The 24,169-nt window shown below is 41.9% G+C and overlaps 1 protein-coding gene across 2 annotated transcripts in view; it reads right to left on the bottom strand.

Annotated features, from left to right (window-relative positions):
- Window positions 1-24,169, bottom strand: part of anos1 (anosmin 1) — a 63,814-nt gene that overhangs the window by 28,084 nt on the left and 11,561 nt on the right. For both annotated transcript variants that reach the window (XM_011489541.3, NM_001104849.1), the window contains 2 exon segments: window positions 5,219-5,281; window positions 4,784-5,006 (listed from right to left, as the gene is read on the bottom strand). In XM_011489541.3, the coding sequence (XP_011487843.2) occupies window positions 4,784-5,006; window positions 5,219-5,281 (286 nt within the window).

The following is a 24,169-nucleotide window of genomic DNA, read 5'->3' as shown; positions in this document are numbered from 1 at the left end:
AGCAGATGAGAAGGAGATTTTTCATTCCAAGAGGAGTGTCGGGGGTGAGGTGTGATCATCTTTGTTTGTGTGAGGTTTGAAATTGATGTACGGAAATGAAGGCGACACGCTGCAGCAAATAATCACGTTGACACAGAAAATGTCTCAGAAATCTAATGAGAACAGTGAAGATGGTGGAAGCGTTCCGGTTACAGTTCATCTCGCCGATTCGTTCTAAAAAAAAGTTCTGGGGAAATAAGTAAACAAGTTCCCAGACACATTCGCAGTTTAATGTTGTTCTGGGGAGCTTTTGTACTTATCTTCTAAAAGATGATTGTTTTTTTTTTTCTGCTGGTGGGTTTTAATTTTTTCCCCAGAATTCTGTTTTCCAACATCTGTCTTTAAAGGTTATGTCAAACAGCCACTACGCACATTTTCTGCATTTTCCACAAATGTATGACGCTCTTCCGTGGTAATTCATAAGTGTTTGTTGCATTCGTCAGTCCGATGAGGGTTTTGGCCAACGGCTCTTTATGTGAATTTGGTTTCCAAAATGTTTGGTCGGTTGAGAATTATGCAGTTTAGGCATATTTTATGTAGTTTATACGCAATTCTTATGTAAGTCTTTCGCAATTGTGCGTGATTTTTGCGAGATGCATACGCAAACTTGTGGCTTTGCACATATTTATGTCCACATAAGACTAATGGTCTTTTCACGCATGTTCCACCCATGCATAACTTTTATGCCGCGTACATGGCGCGCGTATCACGTTCAGATTAAGTAATTGATGCACAAATCACTAATAAATAATATAGAAACAGCACAATAATCACATACGGTTCATGTTCTACATTGATTTACGTGTACTTTGTGTGCTTTATTTGTACTTCTTCCGGTTTTAACGTTAAGACAACAACTTTTGTCCCTTTTCCCACATATATTCACGTATGGAAAATTTTCATCCGTGCAATATGCGCAAAATGTACATAGTAGCTGTGTGATATGGTCTCAAAATTCTGTTTGACTTCTAGCCTTTGTGGGTCTTTTGGAAGAACTTGTGACCGTGGGAGTCTGAATCCCCCCCTTTTAGGTTCCCCGTTTAGACTCATTCAAGCAGCAAAAGTCTAATAACCACTTAGTTTGCCTAAAATCACTAATTTCTCACCAGAAAGCTTTTTATCATGAGAGCAGCTTCAGCAAAAACTCACCAAATTCAACCCAAGCATGCAAACAAAGAACTGTCGTACAAAAACCATACAAACATTTAGCAAAAAACATCAAGGTTTGCAGCTCTGTAGCCTTCAAAACCCAAAAGCAGCTGCTGTGATCTTTGAACCCTTTGAGTTAATATAATGCTGCTTTTTTATCTGCTTTGGGAGGATTTAACAAAAAAATTTTTATTCAGATGCGATAAATGTAGAAGATAGAACAACACCTTTTTGGATCAGTCTGAGCTTCAAATAAGATTAATGTACTTTATCGCACACAGATTCCCGTTCAGAGGAGTGATGGGGTCTGACAGATTCCTTTCCCCAAAAACCATTTTCCTTCAGATTATCGATAGAAATCTAAGATTTTTTTTTCTTCCAAAACCTTTTGTTTTGCTCTAGACAGAAGTCCTTTGCAACTGAAATAACAAGTGAAATTATCAGTGGATTAAACCATTTTCATGTTGAATCTCCAAATGACATTGACTCTGACAATACTTCATGCAAAAATCAGTGAAGGGTTAGCAGTGCTATAAACAGGGTCACCTAAGTCTACTAGCTGAATTACACAAAATGAAATAAATTTAATTCAACATCAATTTTTCTTTTATATTATTCACTTTTTCTTTAAAGCCAGAGAAGAGCGATAAAGGAGTATTGTGCATTTCTCTGACCGCCGCTCTTCACAAATGTTCAAAAGGTTTAAAAAAGAGCTAAATCAAAGGCTGCAGAACAGAAAAGGTCAGAAAGTTTTATTTTAACGCTGTGCTTGATAACTTCTGCAACATTTTTTCCTGCATTCTAAATGAAGGATTCATTCTTAAACTTAGCATGACTGCACTCAACAAAATAAACCGAGCAAAAATGGCAAACGTGTCACTTTTTCCATGATGCAAACCTAAATGCGGGCACAGTGAAACTATGCAAACAAAGAACACAAAGAACGACACTGTTGGTAAAGTTGTAAAGTGAAATGTTGTTCTTTGGCAACAATGCCAACCATCAGGCCAAAATGAAGGCCCCGTTTGCAGCTCGTGAAAGTAATACCAGGCATCCAGGCGGGTCTACGTCTTTAGGCATGTGGACTGTGAAATGCTCTCCTGACCAGATGTTAACATTGTGGTTCCAGGGGTTATTTGGAAGATGGTGATGATCCCCATTGAGACCAGCTTTCATTCAAACCTCAAGTTACTTCATGTGTCATAATCCCAACCTGGTGGTGACAGATACATTTTTCCATTTACAGGATTACTTCTGGATTATGTCTAAATTTGAATTATTAGTCTCACTGATTATGGTAGAGTTAATCTATTCCAGACAATTACAATAAGCAGGGCAAGTACTGAATTACAAATGTACAATATTACAGTAACAGATCACTTCTATTGTAGCTTTTGCACTACAATAGAGCTGGAAAAAAGTGCAGTTTTATCGTCTTTGCACCGATATACACTTTATGTTAGTAATGTGTTGTATAGCTTTTCTGCGACAGAATCAGCTAATTTATGTGGATTGTGTAAGCACTTAGCCACCGTAAAGTGTTGCATACCAGCACAAGGCTGCTTTCCTCAGCTGGAATTACGTTAATTAGGCAAAAACAATTAAAGAGTTATAGTAGTTGAAAGAATATAAATACAAGAGCTAAAGCTCCGGTGTTCCATATTTACTTAACACACTGGTACGCCAAATTTAGCTAAACAAGCTATATTAATCCTAACAATAAACTTCTTAAATCCTTGACAGATTTTTTTTACTCCTCAGTAAGAAAAGTGGCTTTTGGCTCAGAAAGGTTTAGCTAAATGATGCCATCGCCACAGCCTTTGGGGGAAATGAATACCAATAACCTAATTCTATTTCAGAGAGGAAAAAAACATTTTATCTTCTCCGTGACTCCTCTAAGCATCTCTGTTGAGCACTTTGACTCTGAAAAAGTCTGAGTCCCCCTCAAATGGAGCTGACTAAAAGGGTCAACGAAATAACAAATAAACAAAGCATCTTGATTCCGTGACCCATCAGAGGTGGCAAGTCTTGCAATATTGCCAGTGATTGATCCATCCATCCATCAACCCTTCCTTCCATCCATCCATCCATCCATCCATCCATCCATCCATCCATCAACCCTTCCTTCCTTCCATCCATCCATCCATCCATCAACCCTTCCTTCCATCCATCCATCCATCCATCCATCAACCCTTCCTTCCATCCATCCATCCATCCATCAACCCTTCCTTCCTTCCATCCATCCATCCATCCATCCATCCATCAACCTTTCCATCCATCCATCCATCCATCCATCCATCCATCCATCCATCCATCAACCCTTCCATCCATCCATCCATCCATCCATCCATCCATCCATCCATCCATCCATCAACCCTTCCTTCCATCCATCCATCCATCCATCCATCCATCCATCCATCAACCCTTCCTTCCATCCATCCATCCATCCATCAACCCTTCCTTCCTTCCATCCATCCATCCATCCATCCATCAACCTTTCCATCCATCCATCCATCCATCCATCCATCCATCCATCCATCCATCCATCCATCCATCAACCCTTCCATCCATCCATCCATCCATCCATCCATCCATCCATCCATCCATCCATCCATCCATCAACCCTTCCTTCCATCCATCCATCCATCCATCCATCCATCCATCCATCCATCCATCCATCCATCCATCCATCCATCAACCCTTCCTTCCTTCCATCCATCCATCCATCCATCCCTTTTCTTTACCCCCTATTTCAGGGTCACGGGGCTGCCGGAGTCTGTCCAGGCTACTGTTGGACTAAGGCAGGGTACACCCTAGACAGGTCGCCAGTGTGTCGCCAGTGTGTCGCAGGGCAGCGCATGATACATTTCAGTATAAATCATGAAGCACTGTGGAACTCGCGCCGCAATACCACAGCTGCTGAGGTGCCAAGTGCTGCACCGACTGTCCAAGAGTGCCCTGGGGTAGGCGGGAACCCACATTAGCATTGACTCCTGCATGGTTAGAGCAGAAATGGCTCAACAATACATGCTTAAGATTTGAGTCGCCAAACACCAGAAAAGTCTCCAGCAACTCCAGGAAAATTAGCCAGATTTGTCGCCAGTTGCTTTTGAAAACCTAAATCGTCAACGGGGTCGGGAAAGCTGCTAGATATAGCTAGAAAGTCGCCGCTTTGGGAACACTGAAATTAGCTTAGAACAACTGTTAGAATGCCAAATAATCCTAGCAAGCTAGCCTGAGTCTATACTACCAAAATTTGTCTGATCAGCATTAGCAATTTATCTTTTTATTCATTGAATTAAAATTTAAACAAACATTTAGAAAAAAAATGACCAGAAAAATCACGTTAATTAATGTGACATCAATAAAAGATTTGGATAACGGAGTTCAAATCTGAGGCAGGAATTATTGTAAAGTTACTATTGAACACAGTAACAAGTAATCTGTAATCTCTACACATCTGGTTTCAGTTTGAATCTTTGAAATTTCTTTTTTGTTTCAGTTTTTTTTTTAACCAGCAGAATCAAATTCTTGCACGTCCACAGAGTGGAAGTTGAACGCCGATGTGTTTCAAGTTAATTTGCCTCTCCGTCACCTTTGTAGAGGTTCTTGGGGAGCTGACAGGTGTGGCCACAGCCATTGGAGCAGCACTTCTTGACGGCAGAGCACTCTCCGTCCTCCTCGCAGCTCTCCACACAGGCTGCAGCAAACCCACTGGCCTTCTCTGGGGCTGGACAGTCGCCTTGCTTCACACCCTCCACAGACTTCAAAAACTCGCAGCTCGTCAGACACTCGTAGTGCTTCTTGGGAAAAAGGGGCTGTGCAATAAGAAAGGCAACAAACAGAGGGAAAATAGATGTCACCTTTTGAAATGCATTTTCCTCGCTACAAACAGGCCTCTCTTTGAGTTAACTGTCCTGTTTACGCTTCAGCCATGACTCACTGCAGCAGCGGGTACATTAGACTGCTTTAACTCTCCATGCAGTGTAGAAAAAGTTACTTTGAACTCAGATCTGAGGAAAGCACATACCTCACATAAATCTTGGCACTGGTTCTCCTTCAGGTCCCACGATTCCTTGCAGGGCTCAAGGCACTGTAAGGAAAAAAATTGTGCTCATTTTTTACAACCATGAACAACAGATGAACAACTAACCCCTCCTTTCTGTTGAAGGTGTATGGTACCAACCAAGCCTTAAGAAGCAAAGAAAGCAAAGTGAACTAGAAATCTGTTTCTGGTTGGGTTTGCTTCATGCAGATTCTCTTTTCACACCTTCGCGCTTCTGGCTTCCCATCCTGTCTACACTTTGTCATCATGCAGCCTGCTTTCATGCTCATGTCTGGACTTGACACGGACCCCTCACCAGCGGTGGTCAGAGACCCTAAAAGACCCACTCGGATGGTGTTTTTAACATCTTCGTGTGCCATTCTTCTGATGATGGTGGACATTTAGAAAGAAAATTAAGCTCAAAATTGCCTTTCCTAATTTTTATTTATTCGAATTGTTGTGAATCAGAGGCAGATAAGGAAATGCTGTTTGAAAATAATTGCAGGTGTGACGTATAACCTACGACGATAACCCACAAGCTCCATGCTCTGCTCCATTCTGATGCATCCACCTGTAGACAAATAGATCCATGTACGTCTTTGTTTTCCTTGTCTGAGCTGGTTTCTGACTCAAAACTGTGCAGCTGGATAGCTTTGATGTTGCTCGCCACTTTTGTTGCACTGGTTATGTTAGGTTGGGGGTGTAAGGAGCTTTAAGCTAGCAGGAGAACTCGTAAACAGAGAGCTCTCAGTGCTCTGCGGCAATGATCTGAAAAACAACACCGGTTTTTGATTTTGGCTAAGTGGCGTAATCCCAACTAAAAGGAGACGCTTTTACAATAGATGAAAGACAAACAGAGTGGGGATTTAAGAGGATTCACATATTATAAAACACATTTATAGTCAATGTGTCAAACAGGCACAAGACAGAATCAGAATATCAACATTCAGGCAGCTTAAAGTGGCACTCTGTTCATCTTTGATCTATTGTAAAAGCGTCTCCAGTGGTCTTTTAATTATGATTATGTTATTTTTAGGCAAAATTGTAAAAAAATTCTAGGACATTGTTTCTGCAGAGCTGCAGGAGTTTATTATAAATCCGCATCTCACTTGTGGGCGGGACAGTTGACATGGAGTAAGCCTGCCCCTACTTCCCGTCATCCATCCGCTAACACGTTTGACACCTTCCTGCTAGCTTGCAACCCTTCGCACCCCCAACCTAACATTACCGGTGCAACAAGCATTCAGGGAGCTATTCAGCCGTACAGTTTTAAGCCACATTTCAGCTTGGATGTAAAGGAGAGCGTGTTGGATGGAATTTTTCGTGGATGGAAAATGAGGACGCCCACTAGTAGAGATTGGACCAGAATGGAGCGAAACAGGAAGTGCGTCTATGTCACGGCTACAAGCTTTTTCCAACTGCATTTTTTTTGTCTGCTCCTGGTTCACAGCAATTTGAATAAAGAAGCACACAGAAACACAATTTAACCCTTTTCTCCTTTATATTTGTCCTCCATCATGAGAAAGAGAACATGTTAAGACCACTAAAAATACGATTTTCATTGTAGTGGATAAAGTCACCTTACTAAACATAACAGGATAGCACGGTTTAATATGTGTTCATCAGCGTGGCCAAGCCCCTCTCGCTTTTAATGCAACAGCCAACCCTGAACGAATCCCCTGCCATGAAAGTAAATGTAATCTAACACAAAATGACGATGTACACCCAACAGCATCGAGCTCTCCCTGCTGCAGGGAGGGTTCAAGGGGGGGGGGGGGGGGGGGGTCTCGTATCCTGCTGCTGCCGCCTTCGCTGGCTTAAGCGACAGAGAAGAGAGGACCACTGCCAGGCTGCCGACCGCACCAACAACCAAGCTGCCAAAGTCACTTATTCAGCCCCGTTAACATCAACTCTTTCATCAACTCCTTCGTTGAGGCACAATCAATAACACACTTTAGCTCATTCTCTAAAAAAAGGATGAAGACAAAATCTACTTTTGGCAAAAAGAAAGATGGTCCAACAGATTAGGACAGAATATGGGCTTTTTGGGGAGCTCTGTAAAGAATGAGGGCATTTACCATACAGTAGAAGAGGCATTAAACACTACAGATGATGTAAGAACATTTCACCTCTCAGTCAGGCCGCCACAGCTGAATTTATGTATTTATTACTCTTTAATTCACTCATTAGCCAGCTCTGTCATTATTATACCATACCAGTGAGAAGTTTATTTGCTTTTTATGGAGTGCGGTGGACGGGTACATGATGAAACATAAACCTTGGCTCTGGAGAAACATGCTGCAATCAGCAGCATGCACGCGCCTGCCAGCACTCAATTATCCTCAGCCGTCGTCGCCGAGCCCGGTCCCGTCTCCGACAGCCCATACACTCGGCGTGGACGGTGTGCCGAGTCTTTTAACGGTTCGAGGGAGCTGAGGAGGAGGAGAGGAGCAAGGGTGTTCGCCTAATTATTTCACGGCGATAGATGTTACGCGATGAAATGAAGGAAGCTTGCGAGAAAAAATTGGACGCCTCGGAGGGTTACGACAGAAGAGGGTTCCAAAGAAAGCTAATGTGGTTTCAATGGAGCTGATCAGGTGAAAGCACTGCAGCACTTTAGGGATTTAAGATGACATACAAGCTTTACTGCAATGTCCAAGTCAACGCAGTTTAAAACATCATCTGCTTTTAATAATGAGGCAACTTTATATCATTAACTCTTTTTTTGCATCTTCTAAAAGTGGAGGCGGTTTTGTCGCAGCCTCCCAGGCTTGTTGAAGCGGCTCTCCACTTCATGGAGGTTATGAGGCAGTAAATGCAGCAGCATCTAAAGGAGACGCACATGTTAAAAAGCCAACAAATCCCCACTACAAATGACTGAACATACAGACATAAGCCTGGGGATCAGGCTCATTTTCCTCATTGACAGATCTTCTGTGCACGGACTGAATGGCGGGCTTTTCTCAGGGAAGAATTCCTGTTTGCTGCACAACGATCAGGAGTGAAAACAGAATTATCCGGAGATGCTCGGATGACAGGCTGCATGAGAGATTGCGACACAGCTCCGAATGCTGCCAGTGGGTTGTGTCGTCTCACCCACACTGCCAACAAGCATTTCTTTATTTTTTTTTCTCTTCAGCGCTCCAGGCCAATTCATTCCCAACTGATAAACACGCAGGAAATTATCCTTTTTTCCTAACCAAGACAGTTGCTTTTGTTGAAAGAGGAGCCGAATCAGAAACGGCGGCTTTGGAATAAACAGACAGATGTGTGTGTTGAGACAGACGGCTCATGCAGGTGTGTTGGTAACTGACAGTCTGTCAGCATCACCCCCCCCCCCCCCTCAGCCACGACCCCAACCTGTCATTTAAGCAGAGAGGAGAAGCCCCGACGACAGATTCTTTGCCAAAACAAACAAGGCGGTTGGATATAATTACAAAGGTGATCTCATCAATCAAGGTCCCAAATTCCTGTTCACATAGTTTGATGTTTGGGGAGGAAAATGCTGGAGACAGAATCTCATTTTTGGGGGCGGTAACATCTCGTGCCTCAGTGTTCTGTAGAAATAGGTGTGAACATTTGTTAAAGTCCCCCTCTAATGATCTTTTGATCTAATGTGAAAGTGTTCCCACGGGTCTTTTAATTATGATGTTGCCCTTTTTGGCCAAAATGTAACAAACCTGTGTCGTTTTCTAGGACATAGTTTCTGTAGAGCTGCAGTAGTCTGTCAGAGATTTGCCTGTAAGGCTGCCCTGACCTCCCATCAGCCCTTTGTTTAAACTCTCTCCCACTAGCTTACAGCCCCTCACAACCCCAACCGAATTTTAGCGGTGCAACAAAAATGGTGAGCAATATTGGAGCTGTCCAGCTGTACAGATTTTTTTTAGTTTTTTTTAATCCAGATTTCAGAACAGACGAGGAAAAAGACGTACCTTGATCTATTTGTCTGCAAGTGGATGCATCAGAATGGATCAGAGCAGGGGGCTTGTGGCTCACCTATTGTCGCAAAGTTACATTTTTTTGTCTAAACCTGATTCACAATTTGAATAAAGAAATACTCAGAAATGCAATTTTAAGCCTAATTTATGACCTCCATCATCAGAAAAATACCACAGGAACATGTTAAAAACACAATTTGATGAGAAACTTATTAGCGAACCCCATCGTTGGCTAATAAACACTGCAGCAACTCTTATCAATGGACCTCTGAATGTTTGAAACAACTTCCACAGCGCTGCTGCCAAATGCGAGTGTTTGAATCCTGGCACACGATTTGGGAAAACACGCTTTGGAAGCGGAGAGGAACATAACTGAGCTGGACATGGCGTTTGAGCTTGGTGCGAGCGCCAGCGTCTGGTTTCCCTCAAACAAACCTGCAGCCACCATCTGTTTGCGTCCCACCAAGAACGCTTGTAATGACTCTATTTGAATGCATTTCAGGGCAAATTTGACCCAAAAGGGGCACAAATGCCAATGTGTAAACGTGGGCGCCAGCTTGTTTCTCCAGATGTTTGCCTTGACAAAAACACCTCATTTCTTCTTTTGTCTTCTTATTGTTCTAGCTGATGGAGATAAACTCTGCATGGTTAAGTGGGAACAACCATAGCGGCCCTTCACTCCCCATTTCACGCTGTAATAAAACGCAGCGGCTGCTCCTCTGGGGGACACTCAAAGGCGTCCTGTGGGCCGATGAGAGAGTCCGCCTGAACGGCAGCCAACTTTTCTGCCCATCTTCACTCATTTTCTTGCTTGGGATGAAACAGAGAGGGGTGGGGAGGTATTGGGTGTAGCCTTTTCGCCATCTCCACCCATCATAAAAGCCCTTTTTTGAGGGGACTGAAACAACAGAAAACGTGGAAAAAAAAGTCTGTGCACAGAAATGTCACACGCGGCTTTTGTTAAAGCTAATGAAGCATGAACTGCCTCCAATCAAGCCCTAAAAAACAGAGCGCATGCAAAACAATGGAGGGAACATAACTCAGCCAGTGGTAGATGACATTTTCCCCATTTTGCCTGAATGTATTTGCACATTCACATGGTGAGACTGTGTAAATGAGATTCCCCTGAAAGCCATTCCGCCGGGCTTGTACGCTGTTGGTCCCCACAGCCAGCAAAAAGTACAGTTCCCTGCATGTTCTATTCTCCATTATCTCCAAAGGCTTGCAGTTGGCTGCATCGATCCAAACCCTGATTGTCCACGGCAAGCCCCCCCCCCCCCCCCCCCCCCCCCCCCCCCCCCCAGTGGCGAGGACTATATACAAGGTGCCTTTGCTGTCCCTCGGGTTGGATCCACAGCTCCCAGCCCTCCTGGGAGCCGCAGATATGGAGGAATCTCAGTTGTTGATCACACATGTCATAAATCCAACCTCCAGTCTTATCGAGTTATGCCTCAGTTTTGCTGCTCTGGTGCTTTTCACACTCCGAGTAACTGAACTCAATTATTGGAGCAGGTCTTTGCTTTCTGCTTGTTTCTATTGACCCATTCAGGGCTGAGTTACGGAGCTCTGCTCTTTCCTCTGCTTAACTTTCTCCTTACTACAGCTGTTTTCACACGTCCGCTTTCAATCCCTTTTCCTGACATTTCCTCTCCTCTGTCTTCCTAGTTCGGTCAAATCCAGCCGTAGTTGGTCTCTGCCAGCTCCAGCTGAATACTGGTGTGGCCTGCGTCATCAAGGAGGATGTTGACATTAGATTTGAGTTTATTCCCAAGAAGAAAACGACCTAATCAGAGCTTTCCTCTTCAGCGACTTTAGTTTGTTTGCTGGAAGGACTTCCGATATTTCTGATGCTGGTATACACACAGCTGCAGGCGGGAAGTAGCTGCTTCCTGTTTGTGTAAAGCAAAATCATGCCGTAAAAATAATTGTTGTGTGGACGCTAAAAGTGGCACTTCCTACTCAGAAAATAAAGGATTTGACATGGAAAAATTAAAAACTTTCATTCCATTAAGTCCCTTGCATGTGCTATAGCTTCAGTCAACCCAAAAGTATATTTAGTTCATAAATATGCAGCCATTCCTAAAATATACCCCTTTTTTTGGGCATTTGTCTTTAACTCACAGTGGGTGATGACATTCCAGACATGTAAACTTTTTTCCATTTCTAATTTTGCTTGGTTTGTTTATTGAGACCCCCTTAACACAATATAAAAGGCAGCATAGCTCATCTCCATACTAGAGCAGAAACGCATACATTAATGTAGGCAAGAGACTAAATTTGACTTGGAAAAGTAAACAAGGCGACATGAACGCAGAAGGAAAAACCATACAACAATAAATACATTTATTCATTAACAAACAATAATTAAATCACTGCAAAAGGAAATGATTTGATTCTAAGAATAAAAATCTGGATTATTTTTTTGTCAGAGTACCCTGGGATGGTCTATAGAGAGATGGAGATCAGTCAAACTACACACAAAGACTCAAAAGGTCTTAGATTTGCTTTTCAAATCTAAGAAGTAAATGGTTTCATTTGTAAATTAGAGTCAAAAAGTGAGGGAACACCAAGGACATGTCAAACTTGATCCAAACACACAGTTTGTACCACAAAGTAAAAAGCCTAGATTTAAATAATTACCTTTGATTGCTGAAGAACAAAGGCTCCACATCAAAGTTACCGGAGGTCGCACAGTTCTCCAGCTCATTATCATACGGGCGTTTGTAAGCCGTCTCATCCGTGGGTGAGTTTGGCTTACATTAAAATACAGTCCAAATGTGTGATGGCTTTGAAAAATGTCCCTTCAGTAGAACAGTAAACAGTCCATACATTTTTTTCCCATCTATCACATGCAGAGGAAGGGGGCTTTATTAATCACAGCTGAGTGTAATAAACTATATGTGCACATGAGTCTGCATCTGCTTTCACTGCACGCCTCGGATTAGAAGTCAAGCCGTTTGGGTTCGATGCTGATGTATGCACTTTATGAGTCTGCTTTTTATGTTTAAATCCATCCCACTGACTATATTTTTTCACCGTATGATAGAAACATTCAAAATCGTCAGTAATTGTTTTAGCAACTAATAAATAAAGTGCAGTGTCAGAGAAACAACAGTCTAATCAAACTTTCTGATGTCACAGCCTCAGAATAATTTGAAAAAATGACAAACGCAAACATGGAAACCAGCTGATTCATTTGTTCATCTCCACAGCAGACCGGAGGAAAAGCACATCAATTCTTATGGTCTTGAGCAGGTGCTATAATCTGAAAGATTACTGACTACAAAGTGTTGGCTGGGGACTGTCACCAGACAGAGGATGACCCCGGTGGTAAGTAAGATGACGAGGACAAGAAAAGGACAGAAAAAAAAGGAGGAGTGCTATATTGCTTTTAAGAAGGAGCTGAAACAGACTTTGGGAGATCAGGAGGTTCTCCCAGATGATCGGACAGCTAAAGTGATCAGTAAGTACTTGGTGTGTCAGACGAAAGCAGATCAGGAGATTTAATGGTAAAATGAAGATGTTCGGGAGTGTTTAAAGAAAAAGGTTTGCAGGAAAAACTGGAGCAGTGAAGCTACATTCACAGCGGCATCAGCAACATGTGTTCAAGTGACCACTTTCAATGAAAAATCAATATGAACGCAGGTATATGTGTGTCTGGAGCCTCTGCATTTAAAACTCTCGCGTTCATGCATTGGTGTACACTTTTTTAAGATTGTTTTCGGGCTCTATGCACAAAACTCATGTCCACTGAACACAGATTGAAAGTTAAACCTGGTTCAACTTTGACCAATAAGACACTCGAATTCGGTGATGATGTATGGATAATGTGCCTTTGGGCCAACAGTTTGAAATTGTTCATTTCCGCAAAAATGAGTAATTACAGTTTATGACCGGCCAGAATTATATGACTCGGTCATGTATCAGAATAGAGCTGTGAAAAAAAAAGCCTGGAGCACGATTGGCCAGATTTGCACCTCCACGACAATTTGCAACAAGCCTTTTCCAACTGCCGGTACATGCATTCGTATCGGGTAGCGACAGTCCAGTGTGAACACCATTTGCTAAACGCATGTTAAGGAATGCGCTCAAATGTGCAGTCACATGGACGGTGTGAACGTAGCATAAGAGGACAGCAGGTGGAAACACAGGGAGCTGCAGAGCACATGGAAATGTGTTGACAAGTTCTAAAAGTGCAATAGAAATATGGAAGAAGTCGTCTTTGGGAGGACGGATAGGATGAGGAATGAATCTATCAGAGGAACAGCTCATGATGGATGTTTGGACACTTTCTGATGATGTTGGTAAAAGGATTGGAGCTGCCAGGAGGGAAGCCTAGACAAAGAGCAAAGAGGCGGTACATGGATGTAGTTTAGGAGAACATGAGGGTGGTTGGAAGCAGGAGAGAGGGTTAGATGGAGCCGGATGATTTGTTGTGGTGATCCCTAAAGGGAGCCCCCGGAAGAAAAAGAAGACTGTAATGGAATAAGAATCAATTCTAGCAATTCTAAGACAAATTGTGACCCCAGGAGTCTGAGTAACTAAAAACTGTGATGGTAAGACAGTCAGAGGGGCATATAATTTAAAATATATCCTCTGCTTTGGAAAACCTCAGTACTTGTGTCGCAGGATCATCCTGAGCACCAAGTGCACTCATTGAGAGTGATGTGTGTTTAAGCTTCAGTCATTTAATGACACCAGAATGGGCTTTAGAAGGACTCTCTGTTCTGCTCCACATCCTGATGGGCTGCTGCTGCACAAAGTCGCGGCTCACAAAGTGAAATACAGCTGAAATGTTGAACCTATTATTTAAAAAAAAAATTATCATGTAAATTCTGTCATGCACCACTTTTAAATGTAAAATCTTGCTCAAAGCCTCTTGACGCCTATTGATGTAAACATGCATCCAACCACTTCGGCTGAAAAAATACAGTAATTTGGCATCTACTCAGAAGCAAAAACAAGTACGTGAATATAAATTATGACATCACGGTGTCAATGGATAAAAGTTTTATTTTATTTTTTGACAAAAGGAAATTCGAAATTCCAGAATAATTGACTTGTTTCCTGTCACAGTGAAGCTAATTAAGCGGCAAATTAGGCCTGTCCTCATGTCAATAAACGGGCCACGCCCCAATTTTAGCCACGCCCCGATTTCACAAGAATCCTTTCAACCAATACAAAAATGAATCATAAAATATTAAAACATCCACTTTTTGGTGTATCCTAATCTTTATAATTTTGCGTTTTAATCTGTTTTATTTTAGTGTAATTTTTTAATAGTCACTGAGTATCTGAAATGCATCATATGGATAATATATTAATAATTTAGAAGGTTTGGTAACACAGTGAACTGTGGTGTTTTCACTTACTTTAGACCAAAAACTAGAAACAAACAGTTCAATATGTTTAAAATTAATGAATCGCTAATATTTAAATAAGAACAAAGTTCCATGGAGCCAAAGAAAAGCATTTGGTAACTTATTTACTAATCCCCAGGTTGAACTTAAGTTATTTTACTGCTCCTGTGAGGAATAAAAGCATTTGCAACCATAATGTTTTCATGAGAAGTCCAAAACAGAAAGAAAAAGTGTCCCATAAGGACTAATGCAAAGAATTTTTATATTTATACGACATAAACATCTTTTGCAAAATGAGAAAAAAAAGTCTAAAGTTTAAGATCATTGTCTCTGCTTTAAGAAGTCCTGGATTGAAACACATTTCATTGGGCCTCTGAGTTTTGTTCTGATTGAGTGAAAAATCATATGTCGGTAAGGTTTTCCAATAAAAACCTGTTGTGCTGTTAAATGTCACAGGATTGTAAAGCAGAAAGTAAATCAGGAAGGAGATACCCTCAAAGCGAGGCGTTGCGCAGTCCTGGTTACACCGTTGCCTTAACCAAACGTGACCCTAAAGTGTGTCAACTCTATGAGATACTGTGTATTCAATTTCTGCAAGTCTATAAATCAGCACAGGTGTGCGATGAATAAACAGGGTGTGGGATCAGGCACATCAAAAAGATTAACAGCACGTTCGCAACTCTACACTCGGAATAGTTTTTCCATCGGCTCGCTTATCTAAATGCCACATTTTAGTTCAGAGGAAGGAAAGATGGATGAGTGTTATTTAGTGGCCGTATCAAAGCTGTCGGAAGCCATCAGCGTTAGTGTCTCACAAGCAAAAACAGTATGAGGTGTGCATCTCAATTTCCACGGTAAGGTCCGCTCTGATGTTTCCAAGAGCGTGTGCATCCGTGTGTGTGTGGGGGGGGGGGGGGGGGGGTGTCTCTGCAAACAGGAGGAAACCCAACGGGCTCGTGGAGTCAACGAGGAGCACTGCAGCCAGAAAACACAATGGCATTGTGCTCCTTTTCCTCCAAGTGCCCCATTTTTGGAGGCTCACGAGAAAACGCTGTAATCTGTGACTAAAAAGAATTAGCCAGCTGTCTGTTCTCCACCGATGATGTAAAGATCCACCCCGACCATATGGAAATTTGTCAGTAGGTGCATTAAAACTTTATCATAGCATTATCTGTTTATCACTTCTGTCACAGCTGGTTTCAGAGCAGATAAGTGGCCTCTATGTGTGTGATATCCAACATCATCTGCGAGACAGATGGCGCACTAATAATAAGCAATAATGCAATGTAGCAGTTCATGCAATATATTGTCACTATTACTTAGTTTGGAGTGAAATTAACAAAACACAAGGGAATGATTCAATAAAACACAAATGTTTTAGAAAACTGTACTTAAATATGAATATACACATTTTTAGAACATAAGGAAGTCAGTATTTATGCCTCTGTGTTTGATGTAGACATCCTTTTCTGTTCAACTAACCCCACTTAATCCTCCACATGGGAGGAACCAGTTGAGATGTTTTGGACATCTGGTGGGACTTCCATGGCCATCCTTATGAAGTGTTATTGACCAAGAAAAGATGTCATGTCAGACATGGAGACGTTATATCAGACAGATGACATTGGAAAGCCTTTGTACCCTCTACAAAGATGTGGACAGGCATAGGTAGCATTCTCCTTTGGAGTACATTCACTCTGACATCCAGACTGCACCTGAGTTTTTGCTGTCTAATCGGAATTCTGGTTGGTAGGCAAGAAAGCAAATCTGGTCCGATTAAAACGAGAGTCTGGGTTTGCTTGCAACTGAACCCTGGTGCGAATCACCTACAGTGCAAATACAATTGAGCCTTTCAGAACGGGTCAAAATGAAAATGTCAACTCTATTGGTAAATCTAGAAAATTTTGGATGTCAAAAGCTATGTTTTAGGTCAATTAAAAAAATTCAAGTTGTTGTATTTTGTATTAAATCACTAAACATAAATTGACATATTTCTTTCTTCTAGTTATAATGTATTGATTATGGCTTACAAATAAGAAAACCCCAAATTCTGCCTCCGAAAACTACAACATTGTTAAAATTCAATATTTTGATGTCACATCCTAATCTGCCATTTACCTTACAACATCCACAAACATTTCCTGAGCCTTAACCCTTGGACTTATTTTCTACAAAGATTTAAACTTTGAGAGTTAGGGTTAGGGTAAGGGTTAGAGAGAAAAGTGTGAAAAGGTTTATGTCTGTCTGAGAAAACTGTACAAAATGTGTAGTGAGGAGTTTTACAGCCTATGGTCCTACTTTGAGGATTTCACCCATTATGGGTCATTTTAGGACATAACCCCCACAATAAACACTGTAACACTGTAATCACTGAAATTCAAATAATGTCAACACTGGAGCTAAACCATCGGACTAAAAGGCTCCCTCAGTCTTGGTCAATATGCGGTCTTGAAGAAGAGCGAGGATTTGACAGATCTGCAGTAAAAACAGTCATCAACACCATTCACAGGAAAAGCAAAGGCCCAATGGTCCTTGCTAAAGAAGCTGGTTGTCCACAGAGTGCTGTCTCCAAGCAGATCAACAGAAAATTGAGTGGAAGAAAAAAGGGTGGTACAAAAAGGTGCTCCAACAACAGCCTAGAGAGGAGTGTCAAACAAAATGCATCACAAGAAGTGGACTGAGGCACTGAGAGCATCTAGAGCCTCCACCCATAGAGGAATACTAGACAAATGTTGCATTCCTGGTGTCTAGCCACTTCTGAACCAGAAAAAACAAACAAACCAACAAACAAGCTGCAGTTTTACCACCAATCCCTCACATACATGTCAGTAAAAGAAAAATTCCTGTTTGTTTAGCATCTCCATTCCATGACACATACTGTGACTTGAGAATTTCTCAAAAAAATTCAGCACCACAATTAACTTCAGCTGTTCCTCAGCAGTGTTAGAACTCTCTTCTGCTGGTAGACTGACAGGTTACATCCACAAGTCAGCCTCCAGAACGCACCAGTTTAACAATCCACCCGTCAGTGTCTGGCTCTGGTCTGACCTAAACAAGACCCCGACAGACTTCAACTCCTGAGGCAGAAGCTTTAAACTTAAATTAGAAACCAGCAGTGGGGAAAGAAGCACAAAAGCCTGAACTAATATACCATAAAGTCAACAACAGAGATCAGAAACCCGGCGTTATCAGCAATGACTGAAAACATGCCCTCAAGATTTAACTGGATCCTATAGTTTCTTTTGGATTATTGATGAAAAAGAAGCAGACTCATCTTTCCTTTTTCACAGATGGATTAACAGAAAGGTTTAAAAACAGGAAAAATAGAGAATTTTCTTTAACTCTAAGACAAAATTAACTTTTTTCTCAGTGGTGAAAAATAAAAAATTTTACGAATGTCCATTTTTGACAAAAAAGTCCCATTTTTACAATTATCCTACGTTTACACCGAGCAATTAAGAAGCGTTTAAGATTCCACACGCATTTATGGTGTTTACACTGGACAGTAGCTAACCGATACTAGCGCATGTACCCGCAGTTGGAAGATGGTTTGTGGGAAATGTCAAAGCAGACCTAATCTTGCGACTCTTGTTAAAGGCTTTTACTTTCACAGCTCTATTCTGATTTTGACTGACGCAGTGTGATATAATTCCGTCCGGGCTCAAACCGCAATTATTAATTTCTCCTTTATGATCACTTTTTAAACCGTTGACACTACCATGAATTTAAAACAGGGGTGGGCAAACCACGGCTCGCAGGCTGGATCCGGCCCGCCTCCATATTTGGTCTGGCCCCCCGATCAATGTTCAAGACGCATGATTTTTATTTTATTTTTTTCAATCTATCCACAGGATCGAGAAGCTGACATTTTAATCCACCCTCCAAAAATCGCTGTCAAATAGAACTGAAGACAGTCTTCCCTTTCTACACCACAGTTTCATTCATTCTCTTAGAGCTATTATGCTGCTTCTTTTTTAAACCCTGTTCTGTATCCTGATTGGCTGGAGACCTCTCTGTGGCGTGTCTCCTATTCAGAAACGCACAACTCTTCAGATCTACATTCATCTCTGATCAGATCGTTGTTTTCCTTCTAAAATCCTGGACTTAATTCCTATGAAGGTTTGAACTTTAAGAATTTAAACTAGAGTGTGAAACTGTTCGTGTCTGTCTGAGAACAGTGTATAAAGTGTGTAGTGAGAAGTTTTACTGCCATAAAACATCTGTAACATAACTCCCGCAATAAACGAGGGAACACTGTACTGGTGAGAAGTTCATGCAAAAGAATTTGAATTTTTTTCATTATCCCTGGATGAGAAACAGACGTGAAGGACGCAGCGCAGCTGCTCAGTTTTATTCGTGAAGTTTAGAGCAAACTGTGAGATGTGTGAGGAACTGCACCTCTCCAAAGTCTCAAAGGCACGGGAGAGGATCAACTATTTATTGGTTACATTTTTAAATGTATCAGTATTATTTTTCCTGACTTTTTTTCTTTGAAGATCACAGAGTAAGTAATTTGGTTATTTTTAATGTCACAAATAGTGTTGTTTATGTTATTAAAGGATGAATGAATGAATGAATGAATTAATTAATTAATTAATTAATTAATTAATTAATTAATTAATTCATTAATTAATTAATTAATTAATTAATTAATTAATTAATTAATTAATTAATTAATTAATTAATTAATTAATTAATTAATTAATTAATTAATTAATTAATTAATTAATTCAACTTTATTCATGTTGCACTTTACAACTCCCTAACGGTTCCAAATTGCTTCACAATAAAAGATAGAAAAAAGACGGTTAAAATTAAACACATCATAGAAGAAAAATGTGATGTAACCCTCACAAGAAAAAGTTTGGGGACTCCTGCTCTAGCATCCATTTGGTGTTGGAAGAGTTGTTGTTTTTCATTTTTCCGATCATTCAAACACCACATGAACGCAGCATTTGGCTAAGTTTGCGTTTTACATGAGGTCCATCAAAGCATTGGTGCAACTGGTTCTAAAATAAGAGATGAAACCACAATTTTGAAATAAACACTCAAAAAAAGTTCTGTTTTAAAATATATGTTAATTTTCAATCCAAATGCTTTCATCCAGATTCCACGTTATTTCTTTGTCTTATTAAGTGGATTACAAAAACACTCCACGTATCTGCTCCTGCTCCTTCTTTGGAATTTTAAAACCTTTAGTGGCCCACCAGTCGAAAAGTTTGCCCACTCCTGATTTGAAAGGATGCTACACCTTCGTCCCTAGCAAATGTAAGTCCCTGATTGGTCAAAATTCAACCTTGTTTAACGTTCAACGTTTGTTCAATAGTATCACATTTTGTATGTAAAGCCCAAAAAAACTAACTTTCACCGTGCATAGCACGCCAAAGCTTGAAATATGCATTTTTGCGCGTTTCAATAGACTTTTCATTGGAAGTGGTCGCTTGAACGCATGTTGTTGAGGCCGTTGTGACTTTAGCATAAGGAAAATAATAGCCACTTGTTAATTGATTAACGAGTACTTTGTGTACACTTACCCCTCATTAATGGTAGTTACTGTTGCATGTGATCATCTGATCATATCCTAGTCCCTTAATCTACAAACTAAGAACATCCGTGCGCTCTGAAGCAAACATGTTTCCGCTCCTTTATTTTGGTTGTCAGATAACGCTCAGAGGAGGCGAGGAAGCCAGCAGGTGGTGTCACGGAGATACTTTGAGCACCTCTTTAATTATTAATTTAAATGCAGTTGAGGCTGCAGTCAACAAAGAGCTGAAAAGGAATAGCTTGGCAGAAAGTGAGAAGAAAAAGAGGAGGAGCAGTGGGGGCAAAGCATGAATTATACATTTAGCCCACAATCAGAGGTGCTTGCCTTATTTATGAGTGAAAAGCCCACACAGATCAGCCAGAATTGTGCTTTGTCTGCAGCGGAACGCCATCAAAGTTCACTTAAAACTTAATGGCTTTGAAGTTTCACACACAGATGGAGTGGATGCTCCACTTCTCTCTAGGGGCTCGTCTTTTTTTTTTCGCGGCTCTTTTGCCACATTGTGCTGTAGTGACAAGAGTCCAGATTACAGTAGCTTTAAGCAGAAGCATCACTTCGCACCTTCCTCTGAGCTCAGTTTACGTTTGGTGACATCCAGACTCAACAGGATGTATCCGTCATGTGGGGTCAGATGGGCGATAAAGACGGCGTTCGCTGTGGGGAAACCCTCCCAAGTGTTCCCTGAAAGGTACGTCAAGTTTGCGCCGCGCGGGAGTTACTGTATAAACTCCCACTCTGCAGCATCCAAACACTGTTCTGATGACAAAAGCAGGAGCAGAGCGGCAAAAGGAGATCACTCCCTTAGCGCCAACGCCACCTAAATTCAATCTGCCAATCCGGTTGATCTACGGCTCCAGCAACGCTTCCTCACAAAGAATGAAAACTGTAAGCAAAAAACAATTATTCGTTCCCACATTGACCACTCAAGCTGTCTAAATCCTCTTTCTCTCTCATCTTGAAGCAAATAAATCGCTGAGATTGTCCCCCGATGTAAGCCAGCAGCATGCAGAACTCGACATACAGTGGAGGGGAGTAAAGCTGTCCTAATCCTAGTCCCATTCCAACACCATCCATGCGTCTTTGTTAGGTTTTTAGACAAACACTAATCCTGACGGTTCCCTCCACCTGACAAAGAATTCTATTGAGAAGTGGCGTCCAACCTTACAGCAGCCACACAATGCAGCCTGTACTGATGACCGAACCCTCCTGTTTGAAGAAGAAAGAGGGCAAAGCTGGGCGTGGAGAGCAGAATGACTTTCAGATACGTGTGGCTGCAGAAAGCAAACACAAGCAACAATAAAAAGCAGCCTCGCAAACATGTTCCGTCTGGAAAGTCTAAAATCAAGTCAGAGGTTATGAGAGCAGTACATCAGCCGGTCCCTGACATGTACTCTAGTTTCCCGTCGCCCTGAAACTGTCACGCATAATCTCAGAGATTTATCTGCGGGATGCAGCAGCTTTGAGGGGCGCGCAAACAAAATTGATAAACCTTCTTAGTGCGGAATCGGTTTTAAAATTCTTATATTCTAATCTTCCTTTCACCCAATCAGGCTCCTTGGTGCCATCGGTGTTGACAAAATATTAATGGCTCCTAATCAAGCTGCAGAATGATTTTTTTGCTTAAGCGCCTCTTCGGCACACGAGCTTGGAAAAAACATGAGCCAACCCAATTTGATGCGTCTGCTGTCTGTGGTTTCAGGCCCTCCATCCGCAGATTGAGAATAAACACTTGGATGACTCTGTGTGACTGGTCATTATTGGTAAAAGAGGATTTCACAGCCGCTTTGATTACGCTAATCCTTCAAGGGAATGAAATCCAGTCTGACGGAGCGAGGGGGGGGGGCGGGAAGAACATGTGAAATCGGGCAATCTTAGAAAGTTGGATTATCTTGCAAAGAGAATGGCTGCTCTGTCAAAGCCGCCTTCAGGATGGAGAAAAAGCAACTTTAGCAGTGAGGTCCAACTGCAACCCTCCTCTAATTTGGCCACATCTTTGGGTTTTTTTTTTTCTTCCTGTGGGGGTTTTCATTCCCACTGCCACCCACTATGTGAATAATGAGCTATGTAGATAGCACCCAATAAGGCAACCTCCCCCTTTACTTGCCTCCTTCTTTTTCGCCAATGAAACTTAACAGCCATGTCCAGATCGGGCCCTTCCTGCTGAGACTGACCAGCCTGGCTTCACACTCCTCTGCCACCCACACACACACACACACACACGCCACCTCCAGAGCTGCTCCTCGCACGATTACCACCTCAAACACTTGTCAGAAAATTGGAAAATAAATTAGGTCAAATTGCTTTCGAAATTTTTACACTCTGCTTGCACCTCCACTGGTGGCCGATTCAGGCACAGCCAACGCCGGGGAGATTGATTTTCAGGCCTCGCTTGCTTTGAGGTGTTGGGGATGTGACTAACACAGAGAGGTGCTATGAATGTCTGGTTTCCATGCAGCCAAAAGCTGCTTTGAAGCTGCACCTAGCACCCCCTCCCATCCCCCAGACATGTGGGGGCTGTAAAAAAAAACTAACCACCACTTTCACAAATCATTTCTGCGCAACTATCCGGCCCCACCGAAAGGGATGGCCGCGCAAGACTTTGATTTCAAGTCCCTCAAAACCGAGAGAGGTGAGCGCTTCCCATCCAATGTGGCTGGAAAACAGTTTGAACAGTTTTGGTTTGGCGTGAGAAAACGTGGGGGTCGCTTGGGAGGGGCGACCGTGGGCTTTCAAAGACACTTTTGAATGCGACACAGTAGCATTCCAGTGATTGTTACTTACGGATAAAAAAAAAAAACGTTTCCAAAGACTGAGAACATTTGAAAAGGAAAGACGCAGGCAGACCAACAGAGTAAACACTTGTTATTCTGCTGCTGGAACGATGGGGACGGCAGAAAGAGGTTTAAAGGCGACACCGAGGAGGGTGGGACGTCTGTGAGGAGCACGACTCTTTTACCAACACTAACACTTTCTCAAGCTTTTTCATTTTCATTCAAGAGGAATTGAAAGTAAGCAATGTCACATGGAAAGCAGCATTTCAGTCCAACGTATTAATTAGTCCATCTCAAACAAGGAAAATCTCAAATAAATAAACAACTTTTCTTCCATCCACTCCAATCATCTTCTGATCTATTTTGAAAGTGGTCTTTTTCAGACACATTTTTTAAAAACTACAGCATTTTCTGGGATATAGTTTCTGCAAAGCAGCCCATAGTTCACCAGAAACACACCTCTGAGTTGTGGGCGGGACTGTTGGCGTCGAGCAACCCCACCCCCAATTCTCATCGCTATATATGTTAGCTAACAGCCCCTCACACCCCCATCCTAACATTACCAGTGAAACAAAAATGGCGAGCAATATTGACGCTTTCCAGACGTCCAGTTTTGAGTTGGACGCCAGCTCCGACGAGGAAAACAAAGACGTACATGGATCTATTTTGCAAGTGGATGCATCGGAATGGAGCAGATCAGCTTGTGGTCCACCCTTCTTCTGAAATTTCCTAATGCATGTCCTCCATCATCAGAAAAATGCCACAAGAACACGATTTTATCAGAGAAAGTCTTTAACAAGACTTTTGGAGGTAACATTATGATGCCGACGGAAACAGCAGCACGGATGCTCCTGAAGGTCACGTTGGCTACTCTGGCTGGGCGACATTTTTGCTGAACAGATGTTTAAACTGCCAATAGCTCTCTGAAGCTGAGTCAGCTCCTCACCGCATGGGGCAACACTGCCCCTCCCTAATGTGGGTTCTGTATTGTACAGGGCAAAAAGGACAATTTCACATATTCCCTTTTTTCTTTTCTTTTTTTCAAAAGCACTGGAAAAACGGTGTCCAGAATGTCCAACTGTGGTGTCCCAAAGGTTTTCGAGAATTCCAAAGAAGTCAGTTGATGTAGATTGTTTTTTTGAACCCTTTGCAACATTTTACAATGGAAACACCCAAAAAAAATCCATCCCACATCAAACCAAAGCATGCCATATTATTGTGTGGAAGCATGGCATTTTCCACAGTCCAGCATATTGCTGCTTTAATTCGGTCCGAGCGTTTGATGTGGATAACACCCCAGGGGTTCAAAATGAACCTACCAG

The sequence above is a fragment of the Oryzias latipes genome, chromosome 21, assembly GCF_002234675.1.
Source record: "Oryzias latipes chromosome 21, ASM223467v1".
NCBI classification, from domain to species: domain Eukaryota; kingdom Metazoa; phylum Chordata; class Actinopteri; order Beloniformes; family Adrianichthyidae; genus Oryzias; species Oryzias latipes.
This window is presented reverse-complemented; position numbering and strand designations above follow the sequence as displayed.